A 24,142-nucleotide genomic window follows, 5' to 3' on the forward strand; every position below is an offset into this window, starting at 1 on the left:
GTTATGACCATGCATCATTGGAAGAGGAAGTGTTTGTTTCAGTTTCCAATTTTGTTTTCCATGCTCCATTCAGGAATGTGGGTGTCACTGCCTAGCACAGTGCCCTTGAGAAGGTAATTGCAAGCTGCTTTCCTGAACCATTTCCAATGTTTTATCAACATAGGATCATAGAATCCCTGCCGTGTGGATACAAGCCCACACAAACCCTCCGAAGAGTAACCCACCCAGACCCATTCCCCTACAGTTACCCCTGACTAATGCACCCAACCTATACACCCCTGAACATCCCTGGACAATTCAGCATGGCCAATTCACCTGACCTACGCATCTTTCGATTGTGGGAGGAAACTCACACAGACATGGAGAGAATGTGCAAACTCCACACAGACAGTTGCCCGAGGCTGGAATCGAACCTGGGTCCCTGGCGCTGTGAAGCAACAGTGCTAACCACTGAGCAACTGTGCCACCCCCGCTGAGTCACCATGCTACTTTAGTTCATAGCAAATGGTCCTTCCCTTCATGAGGTTTGCGTTATGGGGATCAGTTCACGGTGACAACCAGACTAGCTTTTTAATTCCAGATTTATTCATTGAGCTCAGATAGTCTCATTCACCATTGTGGGATTTGAACCTGTGCTCCTAGTGCATTAGCCTGTGTCTCTGGAGCATTAACCCAGTGACAATCCCAATATACCACTGCAGCATTTTTAGCATTCATCTTCACACTGAGACAGGTGAGAATGTGGAACTTGGTATCATGTGGAGGGGCTGCAGCAGACAGCACTGACACAAGTGGGGGGAAATGAGGCGTACATGAGGGAGACTACACAGATGATCAGGGAGCTGAATTAGGAGAAAGATTCTATGATGTATAAATCCCAGCACACATACAGTTGTCCAGAAAGCCCTGTTCCTGTATCCTAGCTTTTTTGTAATGTTAGTTGCATTTTGTCTAACTTTGCTGTCTGCAACTTGACTGCCACATTTTCTACATTTCAAACTGACGTAATTAACTGTGTGTAATTTCAATTCAGCACAATTACGGATCAAAACCAATTGGAGTCTTTTTTTAAAAAAATGTTATTCTTCCTTGGAATTTGGGTATCACAGGCTAAACCAGCATTTACTGCCGTGGGCAGTTAGGGGTCTGTGGGTCTGGAGTCAGATGTAGACCAGACCAGGTAAGGACAGCAGATTTCCTTCACTAAAGGACATTGATGAACCTGATCAATCTTTATGAGAATGGTTACCTTTTAGCTTGCTTTGGAACAAGCTTTGCCTGTCCTCTGTATAGCTTAGCTTACTGATATTATCATAATAGCAGATTTTTCAATGAAAACAAAATCTGGAATTAAGCGTCTGATGATGATCATAAATCCATTGCTGATTGTTGGAAAAACCCATCTGGTTCACCAGGGAAGGAAACTGCCAACCTTATCTGGTCTGGCCTTTCTGTGACTTCAGACCCACAGTTTTATGGTTGACTCTCAACTGCCCTTTGGGCAATTAAGGAACGGACAATAAATGCTGGCCTAGCCAGTGGCACTGTCATCTCATGAATGAATAAAAATAAAACATTGCCATCACTTCCCCATTCGTCCTAATTTGTGAAAGGTACTGTGTAAATGAATTCCTTTCAGGTGTCATAAGCATTGAACTGTCCTCCTACACTCCATCCATTGGTGAGCTTATCCTAACCTTTTGCTCCCTGAATCCATAGACAGCATTCTTGGCTCTGAGTCAGCACATTCTGCACGGTCCTGCTCAAGCTGTGCTGCTTGGCTGATATTCTGGTGCATTACTGAGGGAATGCTGCACTTCCAGAGGTGTGTGGCTTTGGATAAAGTGGGACCCTGCTTGTTCTCTCAGGTGGCTACCATAGATTCCGTGGAATTGTGTAGAAAAAGAGTCCGGCCATTCTCCCCGGTCAATACTTAAGCCTCAATCATTAAGAGAAAAAGCAGATTATACAGTCACTGTCAAATTGTTGTTTGCAGAAATTGCTCTGCACAAATTGACAACTACATTACAATTAGTGACAATACTTCCAAAGTTCAGCATTGACTATAAAGTATCGGTGATCATGAAAGTGATACTATATAGAAACATAGAAGATAGAAGCAGGAGGAGGCCATTTGGCCCTTCAAGACTGCTGTGCCATTCATCACAATCATGGCTGATCATCCAACTCAATCACCTAATCCTGCTTTCTCCCCATAACCTTTGATCCCATTGGCCCCAAATGTTACATCTAGCCACCTTTTGAATACATTCAATGATTTGGCATCAATTACTTCCTGTGATAATGAATTGCACCACTCTTTGGGTGAAGAAATGTCTCCTCATCTCCATCCTAAATGGTCTACCACAAGTTCTTAGATTGTGACCCCTGATTCTGGACACACCCACTGGAACATCCTCACTGCAACTGCCATGTTAGAATTTTATAAACTTCTCAGAGGTCTTTGCTCATTTGTCTGAATTTCAGTGAATATAATCCTAACCTAGTCAATCTCTCCTCATACGTCAGTCCTGCCATCCCTGGAATCAGCCTGGGAAACCTTTGATGCACTCCCTCCAGAGCAAGAGTATCCTTCCTCAGAAAAGGAGAACAAACTGCACACAATACTCTAGGTGTGGCCTCACCAAGGCACTGTATAACAGCAACAACACATCCTTGTTTCTGTACTTGAAACCTCTCGCAATGAAGGCAAACATACCATTTGCCTTCTTTACCACCTGCATACTCATCTTCAGTGACTGGTGTACGAGGACATACACATATGAATGCAAGTCCTTCCCAATCTTTTCAGGTGAAAAGGCGATAATACTAGGCCTTGCCCAAAGAAACTAGAGCGACTATATTTTGAAAACATTCCTTGCTAAATGAAGTTAGAATCAAGCCAGTCAGCAGTAGGTGCTTGGAGATATTTAAAAGGAAGATGATGGGGAACTAAAGCATCGTTGACCTTTCTGAACCATTGACCCAGCCTTTGTCCTCTGTCTCATCAAGTTAAAATGTATTTCTCTGGGCACCAGTCGATATTCAATTACTGCTGAAATGCGTTTTCAGAGTTAAAAACAAACAGAATCTTCGACACTTTTAAATTTTTTAAATGGCAAAGGAATTCAATTCTTGGCTTTTGGTATCCATAAGTTTCAATCTGCCTGCTGTAATGGATTTTTTTTTGCAAAAAAACAGGTTTCCCTTTGTTTTTTTTATTTAAGACCTGTGGCTGTTCTTTGACCATCCTGAAGACACCATCAAATGTTGCATAAATGGGCGGTCCTTTCTCAACCAAAACAATTAAGCTGAATAAATTGTAAAACAAAACGTTATTCCCTATTGATTGGGATCCCATTGGGGTTGAAGCATTGTGTATAGTGTAAACACATACACTTTCTATTTGATCTTAGTTATTTACATTTTTATCACTTTATAAAATTGTTATTTTACTCTATTATTACCTTATAAAATATTTACACTCATTTTAAAACATGTTGAGTTACTGTAGTTCTCTATTTTTAATTTTGGGTTGTTTTAACAGTATTTACTCTATAACAATAGCAGTGCATCTTTATATAGCACCTTGAACACAATAAAATGTCACAAGGCACTTGAAAGATGCTCGAAAAGCCATGTAAGGAAATATTAGGCAAGATGTCCAAATGCTTGATCAAAGAGTTATGTATTGAGCAATGCCTGAAAGGTGAAGGGTTCTATGGAAGGAATTCCAGAGTCTCGGAAGACTTTGTTGTCAGTGGCGAAACAATTATAAATTGGAGGTGCTCAAAAGGCCAGAATGCAGCAATTTAGAAAATTTGGAAGATTCTACAGCTGATGAAAACAATGGAGACCCAGAATTCAAATTTTCTAAATCACTACCCAAACAGTAAAGTCACCACAGTCTCTCATTTCGAGGCAGAGACAGCTGAAAGCACATTTAACCCGAGGGTTACCACGCATCAGATGAAGGGCGGGGCTGAGAAGTTGGGACCTTGATGGTAACCTCAGCCACTAATGAGAATCAAACCCATACTGTTGGTGTCATTCTACCTCACAAAGCAGCCATCCAGCCAAGCGAGCTAATCAAAAGATACTTAGCCGGAGATTAACAGGGTGACAGTTTCCACTGAGAAGCATGGTGGAGTCAATCTGTGAACTCAAAAGACCACCCCCGTAAAACTGGTGCTACCCAATCTGATTTACTCCACCTTGCTTCAGAAACGGGGAGGGAGGGTGCACATTTTCCTGAGGTACCGGGAGACAGCCCAGTGAAAGCAAGCCCGAGAGAATGTGTTCAAAAAACAGCCAAGGTGCTTTGTCAGATTTGTGATCCCGACAGTGTGATACCCCCTCCTTCCTCTGATACCCTGAACTCCAGGACTGCACCCACCACCCCAGATCCCTCCAACCTCTGATGCCACCCTCAACCTCCCCCCCCCTCCCCAGTTCCAAACCCACAACCCCTGCTCCATGCGGCTGACCCTCACATGACATGGTGAAGAATGTTTCCAGAGAGTGAGGATCCGTGAGGAGTGTAATACCACAGAAAGCACTTGAGGCCAAACATTGTCTGATTCAAGAAAGCTAAAGGGGTCAAAGGACGCGGAGGTGGGGAGAAGGAACAGACTGTTGTGTTGGATGATCAGCCATCAATATATTGAATGCTGGAGCAGGCTTAAAGGGCCAAATGGCCTACTCCTGCTCCTATTTCTTATGTTTCTATGGTGTTTTTAATGGTCTCCCTCCCCAGTTCCCAATGTTTCCCTGATCCATAAACACTGCCCCCCTTGAGTTACTCAATTTCCCTAAAACATGGGAGGGATATGTATATAAGTGGGAAGTCCAGAAAATGAGATCTATATGGCTGATAGCTTATTAAGGTTGGAGGAAGAGAGGGGAATAATGGGAGATACCAAAACTAATTCTATTGGGGATAGGGCGGAACCAGAAGGGGGTGAGGGACAGAGGTTACAGAGATAGCAAGAAGAGATGCTATTGAGCTATTTTAAAGTCCAGAAGGAAACTACAATTGTGAGGAACCAAAGGCACAGGTAGGTCACAACATCCACAAGAGACTGAGACTAAATTACAGCAAGGACAATATGTCAATTGGATTGAAAACAGTTGAGCACTGTGCGATTAAGGAGTCAGAACTCTGAAGTGTAGAACTGTTGTCCATATTAACCACTGTCACTTTAATATCTATTTCTTTTGTTGCAGCTGCATCCAAACACATCCATCATAACAGAGAACGTGCAAAGTAACTTCAATGCCTGAACAGGGGTTCTATATTATCATATCATCACAGAGCAATGACATTGAAAGATTTAAATCACAAAACTGAGGTTGAACATAATGTAATCTCCAATAGTCCCCCAACTAAGAAAAACACAAAGTGTAATATTTTTCACACACTCCCAAAGCACAGCACCAAGACAGGATTTCACCCTGAAGCAGGTTTGTGTTTATTGTTTGAATGGGGGAGATGCCATAAGGCTGAGACAGATAAACTCTTGATGCATCAGGGGATCAAGAGTTACGGGGAAAATGTGGGAAAGTGAACATGAGGAATGTCGCATCAGCCATTAACTCATTGAATGGTAGAGCAGATCTACTCCAGTTCCTATTTCTTATGGTAATAAGTAATGAAGGTCTCCAGACAGGTTCTTGATCAGTCAGGGAATCAAGGGTTATGGGGAAGATGCAGGAAAGTGGATGCAAGGAAATGCCCTATCAGCCATGATCCTATTGGATGGTGGAGCTGTTATCCTCAATAACAGTATGTTAATACATGAAGATTGGGACACAGTTACTAAAGATGCTTGAAAGTAGGAATAGTAACTGGCAGCTATCCAGCACTTTCACTTAAACTTCTTCACTGAATGCCTATTGTCTTTCCTACAGTTTGGAAAATGAGACTAATCATTGTGGCACCAATCATCAGCAAGGATCTAAAGATTTATTCACCCAGTATTTGGGCAGACTCATTCAGATGAATGGACGTGGGAGTATTTGTGGACAGTGGGCTTGTACTGTGACTATTACGTTACAGAGAGAAATTCGCTTGCTAGACTATCCAAAAACAGTGTACCACAAAAATCACTGATGGATAAATATACCCACTATAGAAATTTTGAATCGGGGGAAAAATCAGCTTTTAGTAATAAATGCAAATAGTCATAGACCTTAACAGCACAGAAGATGGTAACTTGGTTAATTGAGAGTGTGAGCAAATTAGCTTTCTTACAAGAGAAATCAAAAACTTATACCCCACTGCCCCCAATAGCATGGACAATTTTGACCCCTGTAGGTTAGATTACCTACAGCGTGGAAACAGGCCCTTTGGCCCAACATGTCCACACTGACCGTCCGAAGAGTAACCCACCCAGACCCATTCCCCTACCCTGACTAATGCAATAGCTGAAAATGTGTTGCTGGTCAAAGCACAGCAGGCCAGGCAGCATCTCAGGAATAGAGAATTCGACGTTTCGAGCATAAGCCCTTCATCAGGAATGCAATAGGACAATTTAGCATGGCCAACTCACCTGACCTGCACATCTTTGGACTGTGGGAGGAAACTCATGCAGACACAGGGAGAATGTGCAAACTACACACAGACAGTCACCCAAGGTGGGAATTGAACCCAAGTCCTTGGCACAGTGAGGTAGCAATGCTAACCACTAAGCCACCTGTACATTGAAGAAAGGATATATTGACATTGGAGACAGTTAAAAGACGATCCCCTAGGCTCATTCCTGGGCTGAACACGTGGATTTATCAAGAACTGCTAAACCAGTTAGGCCTTTATTCCTCAGAGTTTCAGGAGAATGAAGGATAATCTTAATGAAACACAAGATTCTGAGGGGACTTGACAGGGTGGACGTTCAGAAGATGTTTCCATCAATGGGGGAATCTTAAACTAGGGCATATAGTTACTGAATAAAGGGACTCTCATTTAAAATGAAGATGGGAAAGAATTCCTTCTCCCACTGGGTCATGCGTGTTTGGAAGTCTGTGCCGCACAGAGTTGTAGTGGCTAGATTGCTGAAAATATTCAGAGACGAGGTGGACAGAGAGCTGAAACAATGAGGAGTTGAGGGCTGAGGAACTGGCACAAAAGAGGAGTTGAGGCTTAGGGTAGATCAGCCATGGCCTTACAGAATGGGGTGGGCGAGGACCGGCTTGAGGGGCTGAATGGTCTACCCATGTTCCTATTACATTAAATATTGATCTCACATTCCAAGAGACACCCTCCCCTGGACAAAAATATTGCCTTCTGCGACTACCTATTGTGAAATAACATGGGCCTGAATATTTTGAAGGTTTTTGCAAGGTGTTGTCCATATCAACAGCGGTCATATTTTGTGATTCCTTACAATGCCCCAGGGGTGGGGAATCATTGCTATAGTGAATGTTAAGTAGGCTGCTATTGAATTAAATTGAGCTCTCTGCACTTTAAAAGCATGGAATGTCTTGGTTAGCAGCTGCACTGGGAAGAAGGTAGCTATTGTCTTGAGCAGCTCGGCATGTTAGTGGAAAGCTGCATTTCCCTGTGTACAATGCAGTTTTAAATCGCAGGTTCATGTGTGTCTGCCTCAACAGTAACAGATCGCAACTCACGTTTCCTGTAACAAAAATGGATGCAAACCAACATTTAGCTCCAGTCTCCCCTAACTGCATACAATTCTTTACTCATTCTTTTTCACTTGATAAAATATATTTAATTTGTGCCCCCTCCAATTCATATTGAACTATCACCTCAGTCACAGACTCCTCTGAAAATTTAGTTAAAGCCCAGTCTGCTCTCACCTCCATGAACTTGATTCTTTTGGCCAATAGCTCACATTTTCCTTTGACTCAGTATCCACTTACATTTGACACTGAGCTCACACCGTACTCATTATATTGCGACAAAACTTGCATTCTCAGAACAGTTGTTTGCCCACCCTCATTTTCCGAACTGAAATCAGGTTATACTTCACGTTTTGTTCATGGAATCACTAATTGATTACCGGGCAGAAGGTAATACAATCAGCCCTTCATATTTGAGACTTTGGTAGTGCAGAAAATGTGTAAAAAGAGACATTTTGTGAAAGCTTTTCATTGTGCATTCATCAGTTCATTTCACAAGTATAGAAGCTCAAGGGAATATTTTGGTTCAAGTACAAATGTTGGTCATCTTCTTTGGGGTTTTTTCAATCATTTTTGTGGGATGTGGGCATGACTGACTGGGCCAACATTTATTGGTTGTGCCTAGTTGCCCTCGAGAAGATGATGGTGAGTTGCCCTCTTGAACCACTGCAGCCCACCTGCTGTGGGTTGACCCACAATGCCCTCGGGGAGGATTTCCAGGATTTTGACCCAGCGACATTGAAGGTACGCCAATATAGTTCCAAGTCAGGGTGGTGAATGGTTCCCAGGGGAATCTTCAGGTGGTAGCATTCCTATGTATCTACAATGCCCTTGTCCTTCTAAATGGAAGTGGTTGTGGGTTCAGAAGGTGCTGACTAAGGATCTTTGGTGAATTTCTGCAGTGCATCTTGTAGATGGTACACACTGCTACTACTGAGCGTCAGTGGTGGAGGGAGTGGATGCTTGTGTATGTGTTGTTAGTCAAATGAGCTGCTTCGTCCTGGATAGTGTCAAGCTTTTTGAGTGCTGTTGGAAATGCACCCATCCAAGCAAGCGGGGAGTATTCCATCACACTCCTGACTTGTGCCTTGTAGATGGCGGACAGGCTTTGGGGGAGGTCGGGGGTTACTCAGAAGGTGAGTTACTCACCTCAGTATTCATAGCCTCTGACCTGCTCCTGTTGGCACTGTGTTTCTGTGGCAAGTCCTGTTGAGTTTCTGGTCAAATCTAAACATAAAGATATTGATAGCGGGGGATTCAGAGATGGTAAAACCCTCAAGGAGGAGTGGTTAGATTGTCTCTTGTTGGTGATGGCCATTACCTGGCATTTGTGGGCCAGGTTAGTTGTCCCTTTGTCAGCCCAAGCCTGGATATTATCCAGATGGAGTGGACTTGAATATGGCCTGCTTCAGTATTTGACGAGTGGTGAATGGTGCTGAAATCATCAGCAAACATTCTCTCTTCTGATCTTATGACGGAGGGAAGGTCATTGATGAAGCAGCTGAAGCTAGTTGGGCCCTGGGGCACGACACTGAAGTACTCCTGCAGAGATGACTGACCTCCAAACAACCACAACCATCTTCCTTTGAGCCAGGTATAATTCCAACCATCAGAGAGTTTGCCCCCTGACTCCCATTAATTCCAGTTTTGCTAGGGCTCCTTGATGGCTCACTCAATCGAATGTAGCCTTGATGTCGCGGGCTGTCACTCTCACTTCCCCTCTGGAATTCAGCTCTTTTGTCCATGTGTGAACCAAGGCTATAATGAGCTCAGGAGCTGAGTGGTCCTGGCAGAACCCAAATTGAGTGTCACTGAGCAGGTTATTGCTGAGCAGGTGCTGCTTGATAGCACTGTCGATGACACCTTCCATCACTTTACTGATGATTGAGAGTAGACTGATGTGCTAGTAATTAACTGGTTTGGATTTGTCCTGCTTTTTACGTTCAGGACATACCTGGTCAATTTTCCACATTGTTGGCTAGGTGCCAGTGTTGTCACTGTACTGGAACAGCTTGGCTAGGGGAGCGGCAATGTCTGGAGCACCAAGCCTTCAGTACTATTGCCAGAATGTTGTCAGGGCCTGGAGCCTTTGCAGTATCCAATGTGTCCGTTCAACTGTTTCTTGATATCATGTGATGTGAATCAAACTGACTGGTATCTGTGATGTTGGGGGATCACTGGAGGAAGCTGAACTGGATCATCCACTCAGTACTTCTGGCTGAAGATCATTACGAATGCTTCAGCCCTATCTTTTTCACTGATGTGCTTGGCTCTTCCATCACTGAGGATGTGGATATGGTCATTATTAGACTCTTTATTCCAGATTTTAAAAAAACATATTGAGTTCAAATTCCACCATCTAGCCATAGATGGATTTGAATTCAGGTCCACAGAACGTGGACCTGGACCTGTGGGTGGCACGGTGATACATGTGGGTGGCGCGGTGGCACAGTGGTTAGCACTGCTGCCTCACAGCGCCAGAGACCCAGGTTCATTTCCTGCCTCAGGTGACTGACTGTGTGGAGTTTGCACATTCTGCCCGTGTCTGCGTGGGTTTGCTCCGGGTGCTCCGGTTTCCTCCCACAGATCAAAAATGTGCAGGTTTGGTGGATTGGCCATGGTAAATTGCCTGTAGTGTTAGGTGAATGGGGTAAATGTAGGGGAATGGGTCTGGGTGGGTTGCGGATTTGTTGGGCCGAAGGGCCTGTTTCCACACTGTAAGTAATCTAATCTGATCTAAAAAAAATGTTAGATGAGTTTCTGGATTAATAGTCTTGCAATAATACCAATAGGCCATCACCTCTTGTTAGATTAATTGTCAATCCTCCCGACACACACTGAAGGTAGGCAAAGTTAAAAATCATGCAGTAGCAGGTTATAGTCCAACAGGTTTACATGGAAGTACTAGCTTTCAAAGCACTGCACTTTCATCATGCAATGAAAGCTTGTACTTCTAAATAAACCTGCTGGACTATAACTTGATGTTGTGTGATTTTTAACTTTGTCCATCCAAGCCCAACACTGGCACCTCCAGTGTTGGTAGGCAGTAAGAGTACAGGAGATTCTTCGTTATCCAGATGATGGAAAAAGTGTGGGAGCCTCTATAATTACATCCATAGCTCAGGAATATACATACAAGTAAACTAAAATAGCAGGCTGCTATAACAGCCCAGACCCCCTGAGTGAACTGAAACACACCCACTCTTCTGCAGAATGTTATCCCCGGCACTCAACCCCCAATCAGATCTTCCCTTATCCATTAAAGTTCCTCCCTATGTAACCTGTCCTTAAATCACTCATCAAATATGAAGCAGACTGTCCTAATTTAAATGTTGCATATGAAATAAATTCCAGCAAAGAGGGGAACTGAATACTTCACAAGAGCAACTAATCAGAATGATCAGGCACCAAGAGATTTCAGTACTCAGAATTTATGAAGCAATTTAAATTAACCTCATTGTAAGGCTCTTAAAATATAATTATTTCCCAGCTATGAGGCTTGGATTTAGAGATTGTACTGTGGGTTGCAGTTCCACTCAGAGCTTTGGCATAAATTAAACAAATGAGGAAATATGGAAGAAGATAAATTTATCCCAGATCTCATATGGCATAATAACCATTTGCTTGAAATATAAATTATACAAAAAAATGTATTAAAATCATTCCCTGGAATTAATTCTTAGTGACTTGGCACACCACTAGCATTCACTTTTCAACTTGAATTATTCTTCAGTGTATGATGAGTCTTCATCTTGCCCCACTGCAGTTCTTGAGGAGAAGGAACTGCTAAGGTGTTGTTATGACGAGAGTCCCAGGACTTTGACCCGGTGGACGAGAGATCTGTCCATGATGGGTGGATGTGTGAATTGGAGAAGAACTTGGAGGGAACGGCAAACCCACACATCTATCAGCATTTTCTCTCTGGGCGATGGTGGTCATGTACATGAGAAGCACTGCTGAAAAATCCCTGGTGAGTTGCCAAGGAGCATTCCATAGCTGTTGCAGCCTTCAGCAGTGGCTCCGTCACTGCTAGTCAATACAGAGGACAGAGGAAAAGTAGATCGAGGTGAGAGGATTGCAAGACAGATGAACTAACTCCAAAAAGGTTGACAATCAACTGTCCAACCCTGAAATTATTTTCACCAGAAAGCAGCGGTGCGGGCAAGAACCTCTTACCTGGCCAACACTACAACAGCCCAGTTTCCCGGGCTGCCAGCTTTACTAACGAAGTACTTCCTGTTTCCCAGTCACTTGTCACTTTGGGCCTGCTGATAGGCTGAGGAATAGGTCATTGGCTGGTCCCCATAGTGTGCTGAGGAGCTGTTACACAACCTACCCAACTCCAGTGAATGATATGGATGGCTGAGGTACTGGAAGATTGGGTGTTATAAGGCCATAAAATGTAAGAGCAAAAGGTAGGCTGTTCAGCCCATCAAGCCTGTTGAGATCATGGCTGACCTGATCATCCTCAACTCAAATTTCTTGCCTTTTCCCCACAATCCTTGATTCACTTGCTGATTGAAAATCTATCTGTCACAGCCTTGAATATCCTAAATGATCCAGCTTCAAGGCGACTGACTGTGTGGAGTTTGCACGTTCTCCCCGTGTCTGCGTGGGTTTCCTCTGGGTGCTCCGATTTCCTCCCACAGTCCAAAGATGTGCATTCAGGTGAATTGGCCATGCTAAATTGCCCGTAGTGTTAGGTAAGGGGTAAATGTAGGGGTATGGGTGGGTTGCGCTTCGGCAGGTCGGTGTGGACTTGTTGGGCTGAAGGGCCTGTTTCCACACTGTAAGTCTAATCTAATCTAATCTAATCAACAGCACTCTGCGGTAAAGAATTCCACAGATTCACAGCACTGTGAAAGGGGAAACTCCTCTTCATTGGTGTGTTAAATGTGTGACCACTTACTCTGAGATTACACACTCTGGTGGTAGTTTCTCCTACAAGGGGAAATAACCACATCTACCCTGTCAAGTCCCCTATGGGTCTGGTATGTGATGGTGTGAGGATGGTGGAGATGTGGTGGGGGTGGGAGTAGGGAGGGTGGTGGTGTGGTGAGGGGTGAAGGGGGCTGAGGATGTTATGGGGAGTGAGGGTATTGGGGGCTGAGGATGGTGGAGATGCATTGAAGGAGAGAAGGTGGGTGATTGAGAATAGTGTACACAAGGTGCATTCAACACATGGTGAAGCAGGTTAAATGCAAAATGTACAAACCCTTCTACAGTGTCTTTGGTGAGTAGTGAGGTCAGGAAAGCCAGGCATAACGCACCCTGGAATCTACAGCCTCTGGACTTGTGTCTCTTGACCTGCTCTAGAAGAATGAGCCACAGAAACAGGCACAAGCATGTACTTTGTCTGCATCAAGTGATTTTAGGTGTAAGAAGTCTTGCAGATGCAAACAGGAATAATGGAAGCAACTGAACGATGCAGGTAGACTCTCAGATAAAAATAGTTCACTTTGAGACCATGTACAATACCTGTTCACATGTACAGTATCTGTTCACATGCACAATACCTGTTCACATATGCAATACACGTTCACATGTACATTACCTGTTCACATGTACAATACCTGTCCATGTACAATATCTGTTCACATATACAATACCTGTTCATATGTACAATACATGTTTACATGCACAATATCTGTTCACATGTACAATACATGTTCGCATGCAGAATTCCTTGCAGCATGTTTGAAATTACATCTATCCAATATCCACAGGATCAACCAAAACATTCAGATGACATAACAGCTTTCTAATAGTTGGAACACAGAAAAGCCCACAGCACTTACTCCCTCAGATGGTTGATCCTGGTCTCTGCCATGGTGTGGTTCATAGCTGTCTGTCCCTGGGACAATGCTGGAATGATAGTGTCATTATCTGTAATCAACACAGAGACACATTGTGATGTCCACCTTACTCACTGCAAAACCCATTGAAGGCAAGAACAACACTGTGTGAGATCCAGAAGCTCCAATTTCCCATTATATCATGCTTTAAAGATACTTCTGCTCAAACTATCGTGATGATTTCCAGTTACAACAAATTGTAAATGGAACATTGTCACTACAAGAAGCAAATCTTTATTAAATAATTTCTCCCTATGAGTTTTATTAAATTTCTCTTAAGATGGGATGTTTGTCTTTATTGGAATATAAGAGCAGGAAAGTTACACCCGTTATAAAGTTGCGATAGTCTGACCAGACCATAGGCTTCTCTCTCGTTAGGGAGAGACGATTGGTGCTACAGAAAAGGTTAACAGGACGATACCCGGTTTGGAAGGCATTAGGGGGGACTGGACAAACTTGTTTTGTTTTCATTTGGATGTCGAAGGCTGAGGTGCAATCTGATAGAAGTTTATAAAATTATGAAAGGCAAGGATACAATGAATAGTCAGAGTCTTGTTTCCAGAGTAGAAATGTCAGTGACTAAGGGGCATAACTTTAAGGTGAAAGGGGTAAAGTTTAAAGGAGATGTGGGAGGCAAAGTTTTTACATAGAGGGTGGTAAGTACCTGGACTGCACTGCCAGAAGAAGATACAATAGTGAGGTTTAAGAGTGACTTTGATAAATATATGAATAGGCAGGGAACAGACTGTGTAGAGGCAGAAGGTGTCGGTTAGGTGGGCTTCAGATTAGTTTCACAGAGTGGCACCACATTGAGGGCCGAAGGGCCTGTACTGCGCTGTAATGTTCTAAGTTTTTTTTTAGTTTAGAAGGCATCATGTGTTGGCTCAGTATTGATTGGGCGAAGGGCCTGTTCCTGTTGCAAGCGGGCATCAGAGCCGCCCCGCATTTGCCACGGGACTATGCCTACATCGGCAAAATTATAGGCTGTGCTGTATCGTTTTTTGTTCGGGTACAGTCTGAATATTACCAAACAACAGCAGGACTATTCGCTCGCTAAATAACTATTGTCTTGTTTCAGATTGTCACTATTTTCCACCTTGCTGCTTGGCATCTTTCAACTGTGGTCATGATCTGCTAAGAGCTATGGACTTCATTAAAAACAATGACTTGCATTCATATAGCATCCTTACTGTTGCAAAACATCACCCAGTGCCTCACAGGAAGTTATCACGCATTGTTACTTTCTGGCTGACTGACAGGAGGTGCAAACTGAGTCACACAAAAGCTACTATTTTTTGTATGGTTCACCAACATGCCCTGATTAATTATAATCCTTTGTTCATCCCAGTATTTACAGTCCGCCCAACCCCCAACCATGCAATCTCTAGAGAGAATCCAAAACTTGAGAGGGAACCAAGACTGATTTCAGAAAAAGGAAAATCTGAGAAATTCCCTTCTGACTTTCTCCACCAATTCAAACTAATCGAAGAGACCTCAGAAAGGATAAAGTTCAATCAAGATAGGAAGACTGGAATGGCTGTAGGTCAAATTATCCAACTAAGACAATTTCTTAAACAACAAGCTGATGATTTATAAATTCCTTAAATTATTTTAGACTCTTATACTTCCTCTTTCATAAAGGTTCCCTCATATCATAGAGTGGCTGTATCACAAATGTAGGCTATTCGGCCCAATGAGTCCATGACAGCTGTCTACACTCCGCTGGCTGGGTCAAATTCCTGGCACTTCCTCCCTAAGAACAAATTGGATGTAACTACTGTAATAACTCACTGGAGTAGAGGGCTCAGTACTGAACCTGAGTATTCTTAGAATCTTCACAAATGTTAAAGATTTTATAAGCTAATAGAAAGCACAGACTAGATATCTGCACTGAACAACAAGTACTATTTATTACAAGTATTTTAACTATAGCTACAAGTAAACCATTATAAACTGTTAGCATATAACACTACTAAATAAAACTCTAATCCACTTATAAATTCTCCCTTGTAAACACACAGACAGGGAAAATAGGTGATTGGGCAGAGGGGATAAACTGGAAAGATGGTTCAGTAGTCTTTGTCCCCAGGTTCTGTAGTTAAGAAGATCTTTCTGCCTGCCAACATATTGCTTTAATTGCCTTTCTCTGGATGCATCTACTCAGTGGTGAGTCCCAGAGTGGCAGAGACACTCATAAATAGTCTCTGACCATTCTGTTAAAAGTCACAGCACATAACTGTTGCGGGAAAGGCAAGCAGGTTCCTTCAGGAGCTTTAGATGGCAGAGAACAGAGAAACCGCTCCTGAGCTTGGGAAGAACTGAATATACTGCTCTCCGTAACTCGTTCCCACTTCCAACCTGTTAAGTGTCCTGTGAACTAATCACACAGTTCTTGGCAGATAAGAGGTCTCTATCATCAAAAACTGGTCACTAGTCCAAAGACCAATCAATTTTTTGACAACGACAAGAACTGTATCAGAACAGCCACCCTGTTCCAAATTATCTGCGACTCTAACTCCAATTCCTCCAAGTCCAAACAGTCGTTTATCGAGATCTGCAATGGCTGTCAGATTAATTGCTTTCAAAACATACAGGACATTTTCAAATATTGGTTTTAATACAGCTCTCCCTCATTGCAGTCCAAGGATTTTTTTCCAAAAAAGCACAAAATAAAAAGGGACAGTCCTTGCACTCCATTACACTGCAGCAGTTCAAGAAGGCAGTTCCTCACCTTCTCCAGGAAAATTGTGAATGGCCAATCAATGGGCCTAGCCTGAAAAATCTACGTCCTGGAAATTAATAAAAGAATAAAGTCCTACTCTTTCACTCTTTTCTATAGCCCTGAAAATGTTTTTATGTTCCTTTTGAAAGCTGTGATTGAATCTCTGTACAACACTCCCTGAGGTAGTGTCTCCCCGACCCTTACTGTTCACTCTCTGGAAAATGTTTGCTCATTGCTGCTTCTGATTCTTTTGCCTTTGGTCTGAACTCCCTTCAGTGAAGAGGAAGGTTTCTCTCCATTAACTTACTCAGAATCGTTTATGTGTTTTAAACCGTCTCTACTCCAAGTGGGACAGAGTCAGCTAGCTGCACCACTGACATCCTCATCCCCACTAGGAATCAGAGAATCCCTACTGTGTGGAAGCAGGCCACTCGATCCATCGAGTCCAAACCAACCCCCTATTTTATGCCTGTAACACTGCATTTCCTACAGCTAATCCACCCTAATCTGCACATCTTTGAGCTCTGGGAGGAAACCCACGCAGACACTGGGAGAACTTGCAAACTCCACACAGACAGTCGCCTGAGGGTGGACCTCTCGAGGCATTCATTCTCATGAATCTTTCATGTACCCTTTCTTTGCATCCTTCCTAAAGTGTGGGGCCTAGAATTAGTCACACCAGCTCCAGTTGAGACTGAACCAACATTTTAAAAAACCTCACTACAATTCCCTTGCTGTGGCACTCTCAGTCTGGACTTACAAAGTTAAAAATCTTACTGAAGAAGGGCTTATGCCCGAAACGTCGCTTCTCCTGTTCCTTGGATGCTGCCTGACCTGCTGCGCTTTTCCAGCAACACATTTTCAGCAAAGTTAAAAATCACACAACAATATGTAACAATCCAACAGGTTTATCTGGAAGCACTAGCTTTTGGAGCGCTGCTTCATCAGCTCACAACCACCTGATGAAGGATCAGCATACCTAAAGCTACTGCTTCCAAATAAACCTGTTGGAATATAACCTGGTGTTGTGTGATTTTTGACTTCGTACACCCCAGCCCAACACCGGCACCTCCAAATCATGGGTTTACAAAGGTGGACTTTCATACACATTCCCAAGCACTTTCTCACCCTTCCCCACAGACTTTGATGATTGGTGCAAAAATACCCCAAGGTCCCCATGCATGCAGGTACAGTGGGCGGGGAAGAAGGCAAATGATATGTTGGTGTTCATAGTGAAAGGATTCCAGTGCAGGAGCAGGAATGTCTTCCTGCAATTGTACAGGGGCCTTGATTAGACCACAACTGGAGTATCATGCACAATTTTGGTCTCCTTATCTGAGGAAGGATGTTCTGGCGATGGAGGGAGTGCAATGAAGGTTTACCGGATCGATTCCGGGGATGACAGACATGTTGTGTCAAGAGAAATTGGCCCAGTTAGGACTATATTCACTGGAGTTTAGAAGAATGAGGGGTATCTCATCGAAAGTTATGAAATCCTAACAGGACCAGACAGAGTAAAAGCAGCAAGGATGTTCCTGATGACCAGAGAGTCCAGAACAAGGGATCACACTGGGCCATTTCGAACTGAGATGAGGAGAAATTTCTTCACCCAGATAGTGGGGAGTCTGTGGAATTCCCTGCTACAGAAAGCGGTTGAGGCCAAAACATGAAATACTTTCAGGAAGGAATTAGATCTCATTGTTAGGGTTAAAGAGACCAAAGGATAGGGGGAGAAAGCAGGAACAAGGTTCTGATTGGATGATCAGCCATGATCATATTGAAAATGGTGGAGAAGGCTTGAGGGGCCAAATGGCGTACTCCTGCTCCTACTTTATATGTTTCTATATCCCTTAAATTTTGAAAGGGCTAGATAGGGTGTGCACAGAAAGGATCTTTCTCCTTGAGGACATTTCTCCTTGAGGAGGAATTTCTTCACTAAGGGGGGAGTGAATCTTTGGAATGTTCTATCCTGGAGGAATATGGACGCTCAGTCATTGAAGCTGTTGAGGACAGAAATGAACAGATTTCTATTTACTAATAAGATCATTGGTTATGGGGATAGGATGGAGAAGCGGTCTTGATGATCATCAATGGTCTAATTGATTGGTTGTGCAGGTTTGAAGGGTTGAATGGCCTACTCTTGGCACTTCACCTGATGAAGGAGCAGTGCTCTGAAAGCTTGTGATTTCGAATAAGAGTTTAGATCAGAGTGGTACTGGAAAAGCACAGCAGGTCAGGCAGCATCCGAGGAGCAGGAAAATCAATGTTTCGGGCAAAAGCCCTTCATCTGTGATTTCAAATAAACCTGTTGGACTATAATCTGGTGTCATGTGATTTCTGACTTTGGCCTACTCTTGCTCCCAAGTTTCTATGTTCCTCCACTCCCTGTTGAATTGTTGACTTTCTTTTATATTGTACAACTTTGTAGTTCCTACAAAATGAATCACTTCACATTTCTATGCATTAATTTTCACCTGGCAAGTGTCCACCCATTTTAGCAATCTATCACGGTGGCTCAGTGGTTAGCACTGCTGCCTCACAGCACCAGGATCCCAGGTTAAATTCCAGCCTTGGGTGACTATCTGTGTGGAGTTTGCACATTCTCCCCGTGTCTGTGTCGGTTTCCTCCCACAGTCCAATGATGTGCAGGACAGGTGAATTTGCCATGCTAAATTGCCCATAGTGTTAGGTGTATTAGTCAGAGGGGATAGGTTGCTCTTCGGAGGGTCGGTGTGGACTGGTTGGGCCGAAGGGCCTGTTTCCACGCTGTAGGGAATTTAATCTATCACTATCCTCTAACAGTTTGCAATACCCCAAGGACACTGGTATGAACCAGATAAGGATTAATCGTCCTATAATGTACTGGCTGATAAATTTTGTTCCAGCCTAAATCCAATTTCAAATCCTGATAGGATAAGACGAAATTCATTTCATTCTGAACAATGTTGGCACTGATTGATATGAATAATCAGAAATTTTGCAATCAGCGTCAGTTCTACAGCACATTCTGGTCACAGTAAGGCTGGAGTGCAGTAATTGAAGTGAAGTTGTTTTCAAATTCAGACAATCAATGCAACTGCAATTGTAACTATAGATTTTTTTTCTAATCAACCTGTTCAGAGGTATCATTGCTCACCTCTTCAGCAGGTGGGATTTGAACCCGGGCCTCCAGATCCAGGTATAGTGACACTACCACTGCAACCCAAGAGCATTTGGTGCATCAGAAGCAGAGGGGTGGCCTTACAGAAGTTTATAAAATCATGTGGGGCACAGAAAGGGTGAATTGTCACGGTCTTTTCCCTTGGGTAGGGGAGTCCAAATCTAGATGGCATAGGTTTTGAGTGAGAGGGGAAAGATTTAAAAGGGACTTAAAGGGTTACCTTTTCCTGCAGAGGGTGCTGTGTGTATGGAATGAGCTGCCAGAGGAGGTAAAGGACACTGGTATAATTACAACATTGAAAAGGCATCAGGATGGGCATATGAAGAGGAAGGGTTTGGAGGGATATGGGACAAATGGGATTAATTTGACAGATTAATTTAGGATATCTAATTGGCATGGACAAGCTGAACCGAAAGGTCTGTTTTCGTGCTGTACATCTCTAACACTCTAATTTGGAACTACAATATTGGAATAGCAATGTTCAAAATCTTCAATTACTGAATGTAAATACCTTTCTTTTTCAGATGTTGGCCTTCTCTGGAACCTTTTGTTTAAAAATACATATGCAAAGATTAATTGCAATTGAAAAACACCATTTCTATGATGAGCAGTTGTGAGTGCTATCTTTTCCACTGATCTGACAGTTAGGTCAACTCTGCAAAGCTCCAAGACAATGAGGAGACCCTAGGGAATAGACCAGGCAGAAAATGGGCAACTTCTGGTGGCAATTAGACAATGAGTTTGCACAATCTCAACCTGAAACACTTTGTCTAATGCATGTCTCTTCATTAGATGACAGCACATTTATTTTGAAACATGATATTAGTTCAGGAATCTTACATCTCTTTCACATTTAGAAATTAAATAACACTACCAAGAATTGTATTCTATTTGAGAGTTAAGATGTTCTAAGTTGTTAGCCTCCTATTTTCAAACTAATTGGGGTGCACAGTGGCTCAGTGGTTAGCACTGCTGCCTCACAGCACCAGGGACCCAGGTTCGATTCCAGCCTCGGGCAACTGTCTGTGTGGAGTGTGCACGTTCTCCCCGTGTCTGTGTGGGTTTCCTCCAGGTGCTCTGGTTTCCTCCCACAGTCCAAAGATGAGCCGGTCAGGTGAATTGGCCATGCTAAATTGCCCATTAGTCAGAGGGATATGGATCTGGTGGGTTATTCTTCAGAGGGTTGGTGTGGGGCCGAAGGGCCTGTTTCCACACTGTTGGGAATCTAATCTGATAAACAATCTTACACTGTTTTAACTCACTATATCCTTACAAAGAGGGATTCAGTCTTCAATAGTTTTAACATCAAACCTTTCAATAAACTCCCTGGTGGGAGGGGGGAGCTTAGGGTTACTTTCATTTGTTTATCTCAATCACACCCGTTACTATTTTACTCGCCTTTTTCTCAGGTTAAACAAATGTTTGTGTAATGACCAAAGTTGAAGGGGTTACCAGTTCCTTTTCAATCCCATTCTTCATAACAAATTTAAATATACTCATGTGGGCAATTCTGCAGATTTTAGACTGTATCTGTTTTATTAATATAAACCATTCAGCAGGTTTCTTTAGTCAACAACTATAACTAATTTATTACGAGTGACATTTACTCAAATGTATAAAGATTGAAAAAAAGATTGAAGAAAATGATAGCTGTGACTCATGTTTTAACAACCCAATGTAACATGACAAACAAGCCACAAAATACTTCAGATAGAATCAAGACAGATCCCATGGGTGTCACAGCAATCCTTTTCTGGGACTATATCCCCCAGGTCCTTCCTGTTCTCCACAACTCCAACTTTTCATGAACTGTGAGCTTCACCCAGTCAGTGCTGCTCCTGTTTCATTTCCTAAGCCCTAATCTCACTCAAGTGCACAGAACAAAACTACTTCACCATCCTCACAACTGCAGCAGACTGTTAATTGTCCTTGGCTGCTTCCCAGCCCCCACACCTCCCAGGACATTTTTCTGAGCCATAACGCCAACACTTAGCTGTCTACTTAACTTCTAGAACCTCCTCTGAACTCTGACTCCTCTTGACTTCTAAGCTCCAACGACATTAATAATTGCCCACTCTCTGACACTTAGAACCTCGTCCTTAGCTCTAACAGAGCCAATGGCCCTATTTCACCTTGTCAGTAGCACCTTTTAAGAGTTCTGTCTCCACTGGCTCTTCAGGGAGGTGCTGAGGGAGTGCTGCATTGTTGTAGGCATTAAGCTGAGGTACTGCGCACCCCCTCAAGAGGATACATGTGATCCTAACGCACTGACACAAATAAAGGCATTGAAGTTTATTAACAATGAATATTAACAAAGGAAACTCCAGATTATCTGGTCATTATCATATTGCTATTTTGAGGATCTTGCTGTGTGCAAACTATCACAATTGAACCTACCTCCACCAGATTTCTAGATACCATCCCCTAACTACCCGCTGTGTGAAAAAGTATGTTTTTATTCATATCACCTGAATTTGCTTGTCATTTCAAAGTAACTTCTAACTTTAAATTTAAAATCAATAATCTCAGTCTCTTTTAGCATTAGAAGTTACACTCCGAGTTAGAAAGTACATGAACTTTGTAAAATTTAATAAATGAATCTGTCACTGAAATACACCTCAGCTGAGAGAGTCTCGTTAACAGCTGATGGATTCATAGAGTCACACAGCGTGGAATCAGACTCTTCAATCCAACCAGAACACACTGAGCATGTTCCCAAACTAAACTAGTTCCACCTGCCTGCTTTTGGCCTGTACCTTTCCTATCCTTGTACCTATCCAAATGTCTTTCAAACATTGTAACTGTATCTGCATTCATCACTTTCTCTGGCAGCTTATTCCATGCGTGAACCACTCTCTGTGTAAAAAAGTTGCCCATGTTGTTTTTAAATCTTTCTCTTCTGACCTTAAAAATGTACCCCCTAGTTTCCCCCATCTTAGGAAAAAAAAGAGTTTTGTTGTTCACTTTATCAGTACATCTCATCATTCTATCAACCTCAATAAGGTCACCTCTCAAATACCCATGCTAACTAAGCCCCAGCCTATCCAGCCCATTTTTGTAACTCTAACCCTTCATTCCTGGTAACATCCTGGTAAATCTCTCTGAACCCTCTCCAGTTTAATAGTATCTTTCCTATAACAGGGCAATCAGAACTGCACACAGTACTCCAGAAAAGGCCTCATCAACGTCCTGTACAGCCTCAACATAACATCCTATACTCAAAGGTCTAAGCAGTGGCAGCAAGTGTGCTAAACGCTTTCTTACTCACTCGGTCTACCTGTGATGCAAATTTCAAATAATTATAAACCTGAACCCTCGGTCTCTCTGTGCCACAACACTACCCAGGGCCCTACCATTAATTGTTAAAGCCTTGCCCTTGTTTGTCTTACCAAAATGCAATTCCTCGCATTTATCCAAATTAAACTCCATCTGCCACTCCTCAGTCCATTGACCCAATTGACCAAAGTCCTACTGTAATCTTAGATCACCTTCCTCACTGCTCACTATCCCACCAATTTGGTGTCATCTGCAAATTCCTATATTCTCACCTAAATCGTTTATATAAATGACAAATAGCTGTGGACCCAGTACACATCATTGTGGTACAGCGCTGGTCACTGACCTCCAGTCTGAAAAACAACCCTCTACCCTCTATCTCCTACCATAAAGCCAATTTAATATCCAATTGGCAAGCTGTCTCTGAATCTCATGTGATCTAACTTTACTAATTCGTCTATCATCCAGAACCTTGTCAAAAACTTTATTAAAGTCCATGTAAACAACATCTACTGCTCTGTCCTCATTGATCATTTTGGTTACTCCCTCAAAAAACTCAATCAAGTTTATGAGACATGATTGCCCTCGCACAGAACCATGCTGACTATCCCTAATCAATCCTTGCCCCTCCAAATGCCTGCAAATCCTATCTTTCAGAATCACCTCCAAACTATTTACCCAACACCATCCTCATAGCTCTATAGCTCACAGGCTTCTCCTTATAGCCTTTCTTAAACAAACACACAACATTAACCAACCTCTGGTCCTCCCACACCTCTCTCGTGGTTACAGATCTTACACATATTTCTGCTAAATGCCCTGCAATTTCCTCCCTAACTTCCCATAAAGTCCTGGGATACATTTGATCAAGTCCTGGAAATTTATCTACCTTTATGTTTCTAAGATCTCCAGCATTTCCTCTTTGTACTGTAAAATGTTTTCAAAACATCAATATTTATTTCACTGACTTCTCTAGCCTCAATTTCTTTCTCCACAGTAAAAACTGACGTGAAATATTCATTTAATTTCTCTCCCATCTCCTGAGATACAACACTAAAGATGACCTCATTGGGCCTTAAAGGGTCCTACTCTCTCCCCAGTTGTTCTTTAGCTTCTGGTGCTATGGAGACGGGAGTAGTTGGTAGTCATGATTCTCATACATGCAAATATCCAGGAGGAGAAACAAAGATATCTAAAATAAAGCCTTGGCAGTCGATACAGGGAGACATACAATATGTATTGTTTATTCCTCTATTTTCTAATTTATTCCTACAATCTATAATGCTATTATTTCTTTATTTTTCAATTTTTTTTTAAGAATTTGTACTGGGGAATCTGTACCTAGGTACCTCATACCTAAGATAGCACCATAAGTGGCGACTTGTAAACTTTTCACTGTATTCATTTGAGTACATGTGACAACAAAGCTAACTCAATTCAAGTGCATTTTTTTTTAGTGTTCTGAAAGATAAAGGTCAAGCTGAAACTGTC

General features: G+C 42.6%; 1 protein-coding gene across 1 annotated transcript in view; it reads right to left on the reverse strand.

Annotated features, from left to right (window-relative positions):
• Positions 1-24,142, reverse strand: part of nek11 (NIMA-related kinase 11) — a 292,196-nt gene that overhangs the window by 21,183 nt on the left and 246,871 nt on the right. The window contains exon 15 of the mRNA XM_060850033.1: positions 13,437-13,524. Coding sequence (XP_060706016.1) covers positions 13,437-13,524 — 88 coding nt within the window. The remainder of the gene's footprint in view (positions 1-13,436; positions 13,525-24,142) is intronic.

The sequence above is a fragment of the Hemiscyllium ocellatum genome, chromosome 34 (assembly GCF_020745735.1).
Source record: "Hemiscyllium ocellatum isolate sHemOce1 chromosome 34, sHemOce1.pat.X.cur, whole genome shotgun sequence".
Taxonomy (NCBI): domain Eukaryota; kingdom Metazoa; phylum Chordata; class Chondrichthyes; order Orectolobiformes; family Hemiscylliidae; genus Hemiscyllium; species Hemiscyllium ocellatum.